We start from the raw sequence: 16,625 nt of genomic DNA, 5'->3' as shown, positions 1-16,625 counted from the left end.
TAACAATATATTTTCGATTAAATTAAGAAAAATAAAATTTATTGCTTTCGTAAAACAGTCTGACTTTTTTTACTCGTCGGATTTTAGCACGGCTAGGTTAGGTTTTTGTATTAATTGATTATAGTAGGTGGAATTAAGTAAAAACGACAAACTTGGTATAACTTTGATATTTTAGAGTTGAATCATACACTTACGTAGGTACAAAGTTTGAGTCATTTTGGGACCGGTCTATAGCTGCCTACCGTAAAACGGGCGATCTTTACACACCAACAAATTTTAACGTAAATATTTAATTATTTTTCTTTATTGGCCGTAATATGGCGTTATAAGTAGGTACAAATTTTTCGTTATCTCGTCATTGTCATAATCATAATCACACCGTCTGGTAGAACATCCTCGCCGACACCAGGATGGATATTACGGCGCACTGCACCGCAGACCCGGTGAGAGATGGATAACCGTTGGCAGGACCGGTGGCGTTTCCTGTGCCGTTGCCTGGAACGGCGGGGGCTGGGGCTTCGGCCTTCGGGGCTTCGGCGGCTCCGGCGGCCCCGGCGCCGGCGTCAGATGCTGCGCCGGCGTCCGGTGCTGCGTCTCCGGCGCCTCCAGCGGCTGCGGCGGGTGTGGCGGCTGCTTTGGCGGCGTCAGGTGTTTCGGCCTGGAAAGCTGTTTTTGCCTCAATACCTGAAAACACAATATTATATTATAATAAATCCGTCGTATCATGCAAACGAGCATAAAAAAAAAAAACAATACTACAATATAGGTACACTAAAAATTATCGATGCGGGTACAATATAATAATATTATTTGGGGTATAATATTAATAAGCACGTTATTATGTATATTTATACCGAACCATTTAAGTAGGCGTACGATGAAATAGTTTCAAAGTGTAATACTCACTCTGAATGAAAATTCCGCACAAGACCAAAGTGACGACAATCAATGTTACGGCGGAGGGATTCATGTTTTATTTTAGACGTCAAGAATAAAAAAATAACACTAGTTGTAAACGATTTAAAATAGTTTTAACGGTTTATTTATAACACTAAAAAAATTAAATATTTTTATTTGGACAACTTTTTTGACGTGCGACCTTCACTCGGCTAAGCTTCGGAGTAGACTGACGGATGTCTAAAAGTGTATTTTTTGTATCCATGTATATTTGATACGGATAAATATAACGAGGTGGCCAGATATAGGAAATGTCGCATATTTTATTATTTTAATTACAAATATTATTGCACTGTACTTTACGGCCAGCTTATTATTATTATTTTGATTTAATACTATTGCGTTATTGTAGTTTTTGAATGTCGTTAAAACTAATAGCGCGGGTCTAATAACTATTTTTAGTTGTGGCCTAACCTAACCTATTATAATTTCTAAATATTATCGATTTCAAAATTATGTACCTACCTCTTCATTATTGAATAATTAATTTATTTCGTTATAATTGTTTTACTTAATATATATTTTATAAGCGGCAATATAATAATTAAATATTAAAACAAATATGTGCATTGTACCTATGATAATGCATAATATTCAAATTTCATCAATGTGGAACTGTTTCTAATACAAATAGATTATCCTATATAAACATGAGTCTAAAGTGACGCATTATGGAATCTTTTTCAGACCAGATTATTTGTAATTTTTCGATTTGATAAATGTTGTCAACATTCGAACTTTTTATGCTTATAAAAAAATCTTTCCTATTTAATTCATTATTCTTAAACTGCGAATGAAATAAAATGAAAACTAAAAAAATGTTAAATGTCTGTAAATAACTGAAAAGAATCAAAATATTTTGAACATTTTATCACGCAGGTCTAGAACACAATAAAACATTTGGTGTAAATTTAAATTATCTATGGTAGACGGTAGTTCGTTTTTGAATTACAACCAAATAAGAAACACTTTCCATAAGACATCGGGTAAATATCCCATTTTGTACAAAATTTAACTGAAATAAACGTTCATAATTTATTAATGTGGGGCGACAATGCAAAACGTACTATTTGCACGATATAATTCGATTTCATTTAGGGCAGTGTTGGTGGCGAAAAGTGATTATGCTTAAAATATATTATTAATATACACATATACCTAATACAATTATAATATTAAACGTATTAAATTTACAGATAAATTCTGAGCAGCAACTACGGATCAGCAATACACTATAGTTAGGAAAATGGTTATCACTATTTTTAGGGTTGACATTCGTACCACCACATGACATGGAAAATGCATTCGTTGAACCTTTGTCTATATGTCCAAATATAGGATGCTTATTTTCTTATTACCTATATATTGCATTCTTACGTAGAAGACGATTGTTTATTTCCACCAACAATTTGGGCTCAAGAGTCGCCAGAAAATCTTCGGTGATACTATAATGGGTGTAATAGAATAGATATTTTAAAACTGTTAGTGTAATAATTTATTATATTTTATTGACATATTTATTCACTGCCATAGGTTTCAATAAAATTATAACCAACAAAATAGGTTTCGAGTCAAAAAACGTTGAAGACCACTGCTATTATATACGTACTCAATACTATTATAGATGTACTTGGTCTCGATGGGTAAAAAATAAAAACCATTGTGTTCAAGTTTAAGCCTATTTGGAATTTGGATGAGCCCTCTAAATCGTATACACATGCGTGCACATGTATACATGTATAGGGGCGATTCTATTGTTATTTCAATGAAACAAAATAATATAAATTATAATATAATATATTATTATACATTATAGTATTATACCATATTATAATAAATGGCAACATAATAACATTATTTTACGCCGGAGTAACTATTATTTTATTTAGTCAATCACGTCGTATACTTTGTTACCTATAATATAACTTTATTATAATATTATTATGCTAACGAATAACGACTATCGACTGATGCATAGATTCCAAGCTACCTACCAATGTATTATTTTTATTAATAAATAATAATTATACTATTATAGTGTGTTTTGTCTCCACTGTATTATGTCTCGATATATAGTCCATTGCTCTTCCATTCGTCAACTTTATAATTTACTTTATTTTAAAGACCATTAATTCGTCTTATTTATGTTTGTTCGAACAAATAATAGTATTCCATTTTTTTCACACCATACCCATCTGGTTACACATATAAATTATATTTTATATAATTTTCACACTAACCTCTTGTACGGTATTGTCTGCAGTACATGATATAGTCTCTGCCGCCGCACTCCATTCCGGCGCTGTTTATCATATCGTATCGTTATAATATTAACTCTACAATATTATAATAATATTGTAACGGATAGTCGCTATAAATTTATTTGTTGATGACACGGGAAAAAAAACAGTAGACACTTCGCCTCGTGCAATATGCGCGTACTTATTAAGTACCTACTTAAAGTTTATGTCATATTTACCTATAAAAATCAAAAAATGAGAAATTCACAAATGTTTTATTTTTTAGAATGATGATAAATTTGTACGAAATAGAAGTAAAACGAAAGCCGACTCATATTTAGAAGAAAAACAAATAATGTCCTTGGTGAACCATTTAACCAGTACGTTGTTAAAACACGAACCCAACGATCCAGTAGAATTTCTCGTGAACCAAGTGGAAGACATGATACAATTCCGGGATCACAGTGGCAAACCGCCGATTCTGTTCAGCGACGACGATTTAACAAATGTTTTTAAGGGTGTAGACTATTTAAATAGTGGTAAGATTGATCTAAGTGAATACTTCAGAGGTGAGGTTAAACAGATTACTGGCTATTTCACTCTCTGGAGAGTCAAATCGTTATTTTTGTTATCGACATGTCTATAGAAAAATCACTTAGTTTGCTAGAAAGTAGCGACTAGTGACTAGTACTATAGAGTATAGACTATAATAGACAATAGTGAGTAGTGACTATCAATAGTCGTGAGTCGTGACCGAGCGAGTTTAATACTTAAAGTGTAGTCGTACTATAGTCACTGATATATAGGTACACACTGGTAGTAAATTCTCCCAATTGTAATCCATACGCGTTAAATATAAATAAGTATATTATATATTCATGTACAGACATATCTACCTTAAACGTATTACTAAACGGTAAACATTAAATAGAATTTGTTGATTTTTATTATTTTATCAATTATAAAATAATTATAATATAATATAATATATAGGTACCTACTATAATATATAACTATAATACTTAGGGCCGGGAATGTAAACTGATTATCTGACACCTATTAAAAGACACGTATCGAAGTTTAAAGTTTTATCAAAATCTATAATCAAGATTTGACAGATCATCTGGAGAGTGGAGTTGTTTATTTGTTGTTATTTATTCGGGATTTGAATTAATATAGATTTATTCACTAAGCAATATGAGCACAGCGTATAATAAAATAAATTACTAGGTAATTATTACCTTACTAATGAAGGTACCTGAATACTATTTTGTTAATTGTTTTTATTACACTTTTGTATGTTATTATAATATTGTTACTATAGTTAATAAATGTAGGTTATACTTATACAATTTTCTTACAAATTGTACAATTATACCTACCTATTTATTTACTAATTTCGTTGACTAAAATAAAAAGTCCAAATCCAGATGATCATTAGTATTGTATTCTTCCGGAATATAAATATTCTATAATAATAATACTTGGTGAATTTAAAAATGTATTTTTATTAATTTGATGTCAATGATTTATTATTTATTATTTGATTATAGCTATGAAGATGTTAGGATTGAATGAAAACGAATTTAACCAGAATCCACAAGTGGACGAAACAAATCGAATTGAATGTAAAACATTCGTACACGAGGCGTAAGTAAAATATATTAGTACTACCTATATACTTTTAAGTTTCATAAACTATACCTAAAATCTCATGACCTAATATGAACAGCTAAATAGTTTTTATTTTGAATAACAGACATTAACTATTTACTATATAGGTACCTATTAAGATTTATGGTTGATTATACAAAGATAATTAATATATGTTCCTATACTTATTTCTGAGTTATTATATAATATATTGTAATTACCTAAGTGAGAAATTCATAATATAAGCCAACGAACATTACATGTCAATTTAGGAATGAACAACATAGATCTATATAATTACTAATTATCTTTGAATCGTTCATAAATTACTTGAAAAAATCGATACCTATAAGTTATTGTGTATCAATATTTTACTTATATTCCTACTGTGCCGCAACTTAGGTCTATCTATAATAATATTCTATGCAGATTTTATAGAAATTAATAATATCGACTGAGGATGATTTTTTCTTATATCATAATTTATATTATAAAATTCAATTAATAATACATTTTTTATAGTATTTTACTCTTACATGTTTAATAGTTCAGCTTCAGACAACATATTTTGGTGATATGTATCACGATGTTTAAACCTATTTATTAACCTTGGGCATTTTGAATTCGTCAAACTATAGACAAAATGCAATTTATTTAATTTAAACTATATTTTTATAATATATAAAAATTGCATTTATATATTTTAAACTATCGTTAACGACGTTACAATAAATATAGTTCATTAGGGAAATCGTGATTATCTTATGAGTTTAACCAATTATAATATACACGTCATATTTAACTACGGTATTTTTTTCATGACCCAATATGTTATAGCTGTACACGTTATAATAAAACGTATTTTTTTAATAATCCAAAGTATATATTATATTATATAAGCATTAGAAATATACATATATTTTAGAATATTTTACGGGATGATAGAAATTATTTTATTCCATATTTTACAGAAAGTTTGCGTTAATAAAACAGATGACCAAGATGATACAGTAAACGCAATGACGATGATTATGGGACACGTCATGTACAAACAACATGAGCGATGGACATGTAATTGTTGAATTAGTTAGAAACTTATTTCTTCGGAAAATATATTATATAATAATAACGTTAATGGTTCTTTTTTATTTGTCTACCGCCTGTTGTACATATCACCGTATAATAATAATATATATTTTATATTATATGTGCGTAATGGGTCTCTTGGGCCTCTTGACGGTTTACACGGTCGCAACGGCGGGTTGGTTGAAAGTAAATTCAATTTTTTTTTTCAAGGCCCATTTCATATAGATTTATACATTCACGTCTTCATCGAACGAATCCTCTGAACACAATATTATATTATACGATGTGTATGGGCAGTGGGCACTTACACTGCGTGTGGAATATATCACAACATTCACAACAATAATAGAATTTTCGAGATGTACATATTATACCTACGCACAATTTAATACATACACATGCTTACATGTAGGTACATCGGTCGTCAAAACAAACTCAATTGTATCGATATTTGTACAATACTCGTCCCTTTGACCCCCTTTGTGAAACATCCCTCGAATGCGAGTATATATTATATCCGTGAACGAGGAAAGAGTGACCTAGTTTCTGAAACGATTATCCCAATTTGTCACGGTGACCAAGGCATCTGTGTAGTAAAACATGTTCTTTTTGTGTTCGTATTATTAATATACTATATATAGAGGGTCAACAATAACTTGACCCCAGCAAAATTGTTGTTCGGAATTTTAAGCGGAACACAATAAAAATCGTTTCCCATTTATGTTATATTTACTTATTACTTATATAAGTAAATATATGGGAAGAAATGTTGTGTACTTGTACCGCTGGGTCTGTTATAAGACCCCGTCGCTTTTGATGGAAGGTTTGAACAATGTGTGAAACAGTATGCTGCTCCTAACATGTTTATGACATTGGAGCCTAAAACCGTAAAAAAAAATTATACATAAATATTATTACAAGTTGTAAAACTGATTTAAGTCTGACAAAAAAAGAATGTTATAATAGAATTCATTACCTGTGGAATAATTTGAATTTAAAAAAAAAGTATCCAGGCTATTGAAAAAATTATCTTTAGGTATATATGTAATATTATTACATTTTCTATCAATTTTCATATGCATACTTTTGTGAAAATGTACAAATATAATTTACAAATATGTAAATAATAAATTCTACTGGACTACAGTTTTATATATGAATTTTTAATAATTTTAGAGTTTAGGTACCTACCTAATTACAAATGTACCAATTATTATCATTAATGATGTAATTAGGTATTTATTTTATATGTGATAATTATTATATTGACTAATGACTGTTAAGTTCAGTTTAAATCGTATTCCCAGTAAGTAAATCATTAATATCATTCTGTTAACGAAAATATAACATAAATTGTTTCCTTAAGCACATATTAACATATTGTATTATAATATTCTATTTCTATATATATATAATCTATGTAGGTATATAGTTAATATCTTTTTAAACATTATAGTAAGCAATTCCTTCATCAACAATTATTTTTTAAATGATATCATTAAGATAATTATAAGATTTTTAATTAAAGTCAACTAATATTTAATAATATTTTTTACAATTTATTCTGTAATTATCAGTCACCAAAACGTGTATTTTATCAAGAAATTTAGTCAAAACCCAATTTGTAATATTACCTTTTCAATTTCCCATGATGGATTTAAGTGCATACCGACGCTTGCATAAAATATTATTTATTTAATACAATACTAATTCAACAATTACATGTCCATCGCTCATGTGTTTGTACATGGCGTGTCCCATAATCATCGTCATTGCGTTTACTGTATCATCTTGGTCATCTGTTTTATTAACGCAAACTTTCTGTAAAATATGGAATAAAATAATTTCTATCATCCCGTAAAATATTCTAAAATATATGTATATTTCTAATGCTTATATAATATAATATATACTTTGGATTATTAAAAAAATATGTTTTATTATAACGTGTACAGCTATAACATATTGGGTCATGAAAAAAATACCGTAGTTAAATATGACGTGTATATTATAATTGGTTAAACTCATAAGATAATCACGATTTCCCTATTGAACTATATTTATTGTAACGTCGTTAACGATAGTTTAAAATATATAAATGCAATTTTTATATATTATAAAAATATAGTTTAAATTATATAAATTGCATTTTGTCTATAGTTTGACGAATTCAAAATGCCCAAGGTTAATAAATAGGTTTAAACATCGTGATACATATTATCAAAATATGTTCTCTGAAGCTATTAGTAAAATATAATTTTATTGACAATGAAAGCAAAAAAAACTAAAAAAAAATAAAATTGAAAATGGTCGTGAATAGCTCAATACTCAACAAACTATGTTATTATGTATGGGAATTTATAAAAATAAACACATGGTATAAATTTCAAGTAGGACCTAGATGGTTATTGATTTTTTAATTACAACAAAATAAGAAAATTTCTAGATGAGAAATCGAATGAATATCCAATATTGTAAAACTTTGAACTTCGAATGCTCATTAAAATTTTTATTTGATGCTACTGGAAAATGGTTTTTTTTACATCAAGGTAGAAAAATTAATGAGTAATCTTGTTTTATATTTTCAAATCTTACATTTAAAAATAACAATTTTTATGAATTTCTAACTCCAAAATATTTCCACATTTTTGTGATTTTAACGTATTTTGCCAAAATCCAAACATTAAATGCTTATAAAAATAAATTATTACTGCTATTATAAATACTTATGAAGAACCTGCTTGTATTAAATGTTCATAGGTATCTTAGGTATACAAAGAAATTTTAACTATCCTGAGTGGAGACTTTCTTTGCCTAGGATATTTTATATTATATTTATATGTTTATTATTAATACGGTTTCAATTTGATAAATTTTGTCAACATTTGAGCTTTAAATACTAATAATAAAAAATTGTTCCTTTGGGTCTTTATTATTATTTCTCAAATGCTATTATAACGGCTTAGAGAAAGCATTTGCGAATGACACTTAAAGGCATCCATTTACCCTCCTTTTTTTTTATTTAAAGTTGCATATTATAAATCTCAAATGATAATTTATAACCAATATATCTTTCCCTCAAAAATAACATCATCCTCTATAATTTTTGTAATTTGTGATTTTACCCAAGATTTCTAAAAAATCACAAAAACCTATTTTACATAAATGCAAAAATCTTTGCGCATGGGTCTGTAAGAAAAAAACAAATATTCTGCTGACATCCACATAGTTTTATTTGTTTTCCAACTCTATTATGAAATGTTAAACCAATTATAAAAATTGAAATCTACTTTTTAAACTTTAAATATGTAATAATTTAAATTTTTTTACTTCATAATACACATATTTACATATTTAAAAGGTTACACAAAAAAACTAAAAATGTACAAACACCATTCAAATTTGTTATGTTAGGCCTATTTATTAATTTAAGAAGTAATCAAGTTATTATTTCAAGGTAATTTATTTTAATATAGTAGATTAAATTTGTGCAATACAATAGGATAGTTTATTGTATGTCAATAAATAATAAATAATAATATTTATTTTTTATTTATTTAAATTTGATTTCATATACATATGAATACTGAGGTCCACTGAGAAACTCATGGTATCTTTAGACCTTATATTCTATTCAGGTTAAGATTGAACTGCTTACGCACACATTGACTGAGCTATTGATCAACCTTTCTGATCAACACTATTTTTTTGTAATTGGAAAACCATTGGCAACAGTCTATGATTATAGATACTCACGGAAGTCAGTGCAGCTGCCACAGTGTATAGTGTATACAATAGTAGATGGAAAACTAGAGGTGGTGATGCACTGACGAGATGAGTTTTGGTTGTAGAGAGGTTCAATCTTAATCTCAATAGAGTATATTAATTAATATACAAATCTTTGGTCAGCCACTTTATCCGTTGTTGTAAACAAATATTTGAACATTGCTATTAAAATAAAATTTGTGATTGGTTGGTCAAGTGTCTTGGATGACTTAAATTGTGTACGTGTCCTTGTCCCAGTATGCAATTGTAGCATGAAATAGATGAAACTTGATACTATAAATCTGTTAAAATATCAAATAAGTAACAAAGAAATATATAAAATAGTTTACGTTTACAAATACGTACAGATTAAATGTCACGGACAATCATTGTTCTAGAGATATTATGACCATGTGTTTGAACTCTGTGCTTGTATATAAAGATTAACTCCTTTGTCACGTCCTAAATCAAAACCTAAAAACAAAACAGATAAAATATGTATTGATATACTTTTATGTTAATATCCATTTTTTTTATATAATATTACTAACTAGTAGTGGTTAGGGTAATTAGCAGTGTTTTTTTCTTATCTCCAATATTGCCACACAAAAATGTGTAGATATTTAAGAGGAGATACGATAAATATTACAGTTTCAGGTATTTTTTCTAGTTTTTAAACAATTATATTCCTTGAAGCTGTACTGACAGCCGCCATTGGATAATCCTAAACAATAAAACAATCGTTTATAGTACTTGTAATGTAATGGTTAATAAAATACGGTAGTAAACACAAGACAAAAATAAATAATTTATTATCAGGTACCTATAATAATCATAATGTAGTTAACTTATAATTTATTATTTAGAAATATTAGCAATAATGAGTTGCAAAACGTAACTACTTATTTTAAATTATTTTGTTAGTACCTATATTAATAGGTATAAGGAATAGGTAGGTAGTACTTAATCAAATTCAAATATAATATACTAGCTGAATTGTGATTAATCGACTTATTATATGCATATGTATGGAAGCAAAATCATATTATATTTTAATTTTAAGCTATCCTGTGTGGTTTTGCCCGTGAGTTTCGCTTATGGTTATAACATACAAACAGTATATTATCAGGTAGACAATTAGTTTGTGGACACAGCAAAGTGGGGGGTAAAATATAGCCTATATTAGTACAGCTAATATGTAGTTGAAATAAAAATTTGTATGCAGTGTATCTAAAATAGTATTGAAGTCATAGTTGATCATCAAGGGTTTTTAGGAGTATTTAATATCCATATATCAATATATTTTGGGGGGTTATTTTATTTTATTTTTACGGACAAACCGGCTGGCTCCGTACCTAGCTTGTGAAATAATTCGCATATATAATACCTGAAACTAAAAGCAACCATTAAAAAACAAAAATAGAGTTTTGATTTCCATTGTGAATCTTAAGTTCCCTGTTTTACCCCTTTCTTAAAAATTGAATATCAGACAATCCTTTCTTATTGTATATCTATGGATCATAAGAGGAACCATAATAAGTATTCCAAATATCAAGTTCTTCGTTTTGTATTTTTAATTTTAAAACCAATATTGTATATTTAATTAAGATATTGCTTACAATCCCTTATTTTCCCCTTTAGGCATTGAATTTCCAATTACATTTTAATTACATTGTTAAAAAAAATAATGGGTATATAATAAATGGGTATAATTATAAATGAAAATTGAATAAACAATTTTGTATTTTCGTACTTTTTTTCCGGGTTTCCTAAAAAATAGACCACTTTATGTGGGGACAAGTGACCAGGCATTTGATTTTCATTAAAAATCACATATCGCTTTTAGTTTTGAAGTGGACCACTACTGAATCAAATTTTTAAACGCATTTTGGGCATAACAGTTATTTTTTCCCATAATTATATATGCAATTAGCTACATTTATAAATATAAAATCGTAATTAACTGATTTTCATAGGGAAATTTGATTTAATTTCACAGATTCAACTACCCGTGTTAAATTTTGTTCAGTGTATTTCAAATCATAGCGACCAGTAAAATATTTTCTGTAGCTACTATCGGCGTTTCGAAAGAGCCCGCTTCACACAACGTTTTTAAAATGTTCTACAAATCGTTTAGCCAAAAACTAAATGATAACAAATTTACGATTACGATTGTTGTAATTAATTCATAATAATATGAACTTATTGATGAGATTATTAAGTATGAACATTTTCACTTTAGTTATTTACTTTTGAGATATTAATGACTTCTTAGAAACCTCGAAATAAAAACAAAAAAAGTATGTTTTTTGGTACCCGAAAACTTCCTTTACAATATTTTTGTACGTCCGATGACCTAAAAGCCTTACTTGTGCCACAAGAGATGCTGACAGTAAGTAGTAATAAAGACATAGTAATAAATAATTTTTTTTACAGAAATTAATACCTATTTAACGGCATTATAGTTATTTAAATTACACACAATTTAGTACCTAAAGTGACATTATATTTAAAATGTAATTTATTTTTCAAAAAAATGTATGAAAATTTAATTTATATAATATAGAGTATTATGATTCATACTAATTATTATAAATTAATTAGATTATACTATCACCTAGTTAATTGAAACCCGAAATTTAAAATTTAGTTTTATGGCAATATTCCAATATATAATAGTAACATTATATTTATACATTGAAAACGCAAGTGACCGCAAACAATGTTTATATTTGTTGGTACCTACTTGAGAACTTCCTTTACAATATTTTGAGCATGACAATTTAATGCAAGGCTCTTGATATATTGTTACAATAGCAGTTGAAAAATATTAAAAATACATAGGCACAATTTATTTTTATAAGCATTTAAAGTTCAAATTTTTACAAAATAATTATTTTATAGTTAAAAATTTATAAAATGTTCAACTTTGATATCTTAAGATTGAAAATTTAAAACAAGATTCCACGTGAGTAGTTAATTATGTTACCTAAAAATCTAAAAAATACATTTACACAGTTTTTTTTTTTATAGCCATTTTAAGTTCAAATTTGGATGAAATTACATATTAAAAAACCTATGATAACTATTTTAGTTATTTTGTTGTTATTGTATATTATTCGTGGGTACTTAAAACTTCTAAAGTATACTATTATATAAATATGATAGTATCACGATTTGTTGTTGATGTAAAACACGTTATAAGTACCTATTGGATATTGTAATAGGATTAATTTGAAATTTATTATACCTATTATAGGTCAATTTTTTTTTTAATACCATAGATAAGTATATAATATGTTTTATGCCTAGACTGACATATTGTCTCCGCTCAGAATCGTTATTCTTATACAATGATATTATATCATTGAATTCAAAATTAATACCATCCATTATACAGTGACCCACTTGTAACCTACTGTACAGTAGAGCGACATCCACTTACCCACCTTTTTTTTATATAAGCATATAAAATACTGACAAAATATGGAAAAATTACGAAAATTAGCAAATTATTTTGAGCTGTTTACGGATATATTCAGCTTCCATGTTTTTAGTTTTTTTCTCGATAAATATTAATTAACTTGTATTCATTAAAAATCACGAACATGTGCAAATTTATTGAGTTAAATATTTCTTAACATTTTCTTTTTTAAATCTAATTTTTTAAAATGTACCTAATACAAGATTCCTCATAATATTGTCTATCTTTATCAAAAAAAAAAATGTCATAAAAAAAAAATTAAATTAAGTAGTGTATATATCGTAGTACCTCCGCTGGGAGGCCTCTACACTCAGTCTAATCTGTCGTTATTTATTTTTATTTATTTTATTTTATTTAATTCATCAATTGTTCTTATTGTTCTATTTTAGTAACAGATTGAATAAAAATCTTTTAATAACAAAAAAAAAAAAATTAAATTTTTATGAGCGTTTGAAATTCATATTTTTACAACATTTGATATTCACTAGATTTCGCACGTAACGATTTTCTTATTTTGTTGTAATTAAAAAACGAATGCCTGTAAATACTTGAAAATTTCACTGAATGTTTAAATTAGCATTTTCTATACACAATAAAATTTTGTAAACAATTTGACTCTTTTAGAGTTGTTTACGGACATTATCAGTTTTCAATTTTTTTAGTTTTTTTTTTTTCTATAAATATCAATAAAATTTTATCTGTTGGGCCAAAAAGTGTAAAAAATTAATACAAAGCTCTTGAAGTATTGTTACAGTAGCAGTTGAAAAATATTAAAAATACATTGCACAATTTTTTTTATAAGCATTTAAAGATTGAATTTTGACAAAATTAATCAAATTTAAAATTAAATAATTATTTTGTAGTTGAAAATTTATAAAATGTTCAACTTTTATATCTAAAGATTGAAAATTTCAAACAAGATTCCATGTAAGTAGTTAATTCTGTTACCAATAAATCTAAAAAATACATAAGCTAAGTTTATTTTTACAGTCATTTTAAGTTCAAATTTGGACGAAATTACATATTAAAAAACCTAGAGTAACTATTTTAGTTATTTTATTGTGATTCTATAATATTATTCATGGGTAACTTCTGAAGTATACTATTATATATCTATGATAGTATCACGGTTTGTTGTTGATGTATAATGCGTTATAAGTACCTAATGGATATTGTGATATGATTAATTTGGAATTTATTATGGGTCAATTTTTTTTTTAATACCATAGATAAGTATATAATATGTCTTATACCTAGACTGACATACTGTTTCCGCTTAGAATCGTTTTTCTTATACAATGATATTATTTCATTGAATTCAAATTTAATACCATGCATTATACAGTGACCCACTTGTAACCTACTGTACAGTAGAGTAACATCCACTTGCCCACTTTTTTATATTAAACTGTGAAAGGGTGCCCTTATGGAAACCTTGAAAACACTTTTTATCAGATATAAATATTGATAAGGCGATAATTGTATTTTAAGAGACATCCAGCCACCTAGTCCTAAAAACACGTCTTTTAGCTGCATAGTATGTTGCAGGTACCTATATTTTTCAGCAGAGTAACTTTTATCAGTTATTTTTCATATCATGTATCATACGTCAAGGAATAAATATTAATTATTATTTGAGGAAAATAATGAAATAGGTATAGCTTGTTTTTCAGTTATTCTTATGAAAATATAATATAAGAACTATAGGGTAAGAAGATTTACTGCAGTAGTACAATCTGTTGACAGCTATCGTAAAATGTAATTTAAGTTATTGCCTACAAATACCTGTAGGCTATAAATTATAACATATATATTATATAAGCCTACCGTGACGAGCCGGGTGATTGGTTTAATGTAAAAAACTCATTATTTCAAAAACTATTATCGTTTATGAAAATATTGTTTTTAACATAATTTTGTCTTCAAAAATATATTTTTTACTATTTTTATCTTAATTCAATGTAAATGTTTAATGGAAACGTTTTTTTTTTTAAATTCCTTATTCCAAAGCAAAATATTTTATGGAATACCTATACTTACATAGATACATAAAAATTGAATTTTGGACGGGTAGTTTATGATTTAGGTATTGGTTATAACTTATAGGTAACTGGTAAGTATTTACATTTTAGTTGAGGGGAGTGGAGTGGATATTTGTACATCACATAGTGTTGTAGTACTCTAGTCATCTAAACTTTAAACACTTTTAAGTTAATAGGCTACTTGTCGAAATTTCATTGAAAACTAACTTGTAGTGCGTTTTCACTATTGTTACGCGCTGTTCAACTGTAAACTTCTCCATAACTCAGACATAAGTAAGAAATAAGATTTTCGCCACATAAAAAGAAGAACTTTGGCTGTGCAACATTGTTTTTATTTTTTTTGAAATCATTTATAAGAACATTTTTTCAAGTTTGAAATACTCAAATAATAATGGTTTTTGAAACAGTAAGAACTTTTTTTTATATAAGAGATATAAAAAAAAATAAAAACAACGGAAGACCTCCTAGAGCGAGGGTCAATCTCTGCCACGAACCTTCAGTCGCATCTAAAAAAAAAAAAAACAAAATATAAATTAATATAGTATTTGTAAAACAACAAAATGTAAAAAAATTATACATACAGCTGTCGATGAGAATGTGCCATCAACAAAACAACCGGTATGACCTCCACATACCGGTTGATGAGGCACTCCAAATGATAAAGCACGTTTGCTATGTCAGCCCACTGAGACACTAATGTGTACAGGATAGCCAGTCTGTACACATTAGGCGTACAAATGCGTAGCTACGGTTGCGTACCTCACTGTGTCGGATACCGTCAGACTACCCAACGCACCGACACTACGCCGACCGTACTTGGTTACCAGCCGATTTATGGTGAACACGCCGTAGCGGATGATGCAGGTGCACTCATTCCACATTCGACGTTCACCAGTCTGGCAGCGGTAGTCAGCCACCATTCTGCTGCCTGCAAAAACATAAAATATTATATTAAGAGTATTAAAATGTTAGCAAAAACAACAACAATAAAAAAACAAACAAAAACTTACTTCTTCGGCTGGGCAACACAGCAATTCGACGGTGAACGACGAAAAAATTTCGGCCAGTATGACCCTCACGAACGGACCAAATGGTACGTGGCCGAAAATTATAGACGGCATTAGCCGGTTGAAATTTTCGGCCAGTGAGGGAACATACCAAGCGAATCCATCATCGTCCTGCCGACTCTTCTGCCTGCTCCCGGGGGCTAATTGTCGACACGGGAAGAGAACACAAACCCTGTTGTGGTCCAGGTGCCGCGACTTACCAAACGCCAAGAACCGCAGCATCAACCCCGCGTCATAAACGCTCGCTAGCAACTACAACAGCAAAAACATAATTAAAACATTAACCTTACCTACCCCAGTAAGATAAACACACAATAAACTTACACGATTG

The 16,625-nt window shown here is 28.3% G+C and overlaps 3 protein-coding genes across 3 annotated transcripts in view; 1 reads left to right on the top strand and 2 right to left on the bottom strand.

Annotated features, from left to right (window-relative positions):
- Nucleotides 1-286: 286 nt before the first annotated feature.
- LOC100569897 (outer membrane protein H.8-like) lies at nt 287-1,147 on the bottom strand. The gene is made up of 2 exons (XM_003241255.3): nt 907-1,147; nt 287-684 (listed from the first exon to the last, which is right to left on the bottom strand). Exons 1-2 carry the CDS (start codon nt 968-970, stop codon nt 374-376), a joined length of 375 nt encoding a protein of 124 aa, XP_003241303.1. The 5' UTR covers nt 971-1,147; the 3' UTR covers nt 287-373.
- A 2,387-nt stretch (nt 1,148-3,534) lies between these two features.
- On the top strand, nt 3,535-5,954 carry LOC107882359. The gene is made up of 3 exons (XM_029485736.1): nt 3,535-3,766; nt 4,751-4,847; nt 5,822-5,954. The coding sequence occupies exons 1-3, from the start codon at nt 3,553-3,555 to the stop codon at nt 5,862-5,864; spliced, it is 354 nt and encodes a 117-aa protein (XP_029341596.1). The 5' UTR covers nt 3,535-3,552; the 3' UTR covers nt 5,865-5,954.
- Nucleotides 5,955-15,258: 9,304 nt separating this feature from the next.
- Nucleotides 15,259-16,625, bottom strand: part of LOC100570089 — an 8,602-nt gene continuing 7,235 nt past the window's right edge. The window contains exons 4-6 of the mRNA XM_008180042.3: nt 16,238-16,546; nt 15,809-16,155; nt 15,259-15,733 (exon numbers count right to left, since the gene is read on the bottom strand). Coding sequence (XP_008178264.3) covers nt 16,060-16,155; nt 16,238-16,546 — 405 coding nt within the window. The 3' untranslated portion in view covers nt 15,259-15,733; nt 15,809-16,059. The remainder of the gene's footprint in view (nt 15,734-15,808; nt 16,156-16,237; nt 16,547-16,625) is intronic.

This window comes from Acyrthosiphon pisum, chromosome X (assembly GCF_005508785.2).
Source record: "Acyrthosiphon pisum isolate AL4f chromosome X, pea_aphid_22Mar2018_4r6ur, whole genome shotgun sequence".
Taxonomy (NCBI): Eukaryota; Metazoa; Arthropoda; class Insecta; order Hemiptera; family Aphididae; genus Acyrthosiphon; species Acyrthosiphon pisum.
This window is presented reverse-complemented; position numbering and strand designations above follow the sequence as displayed.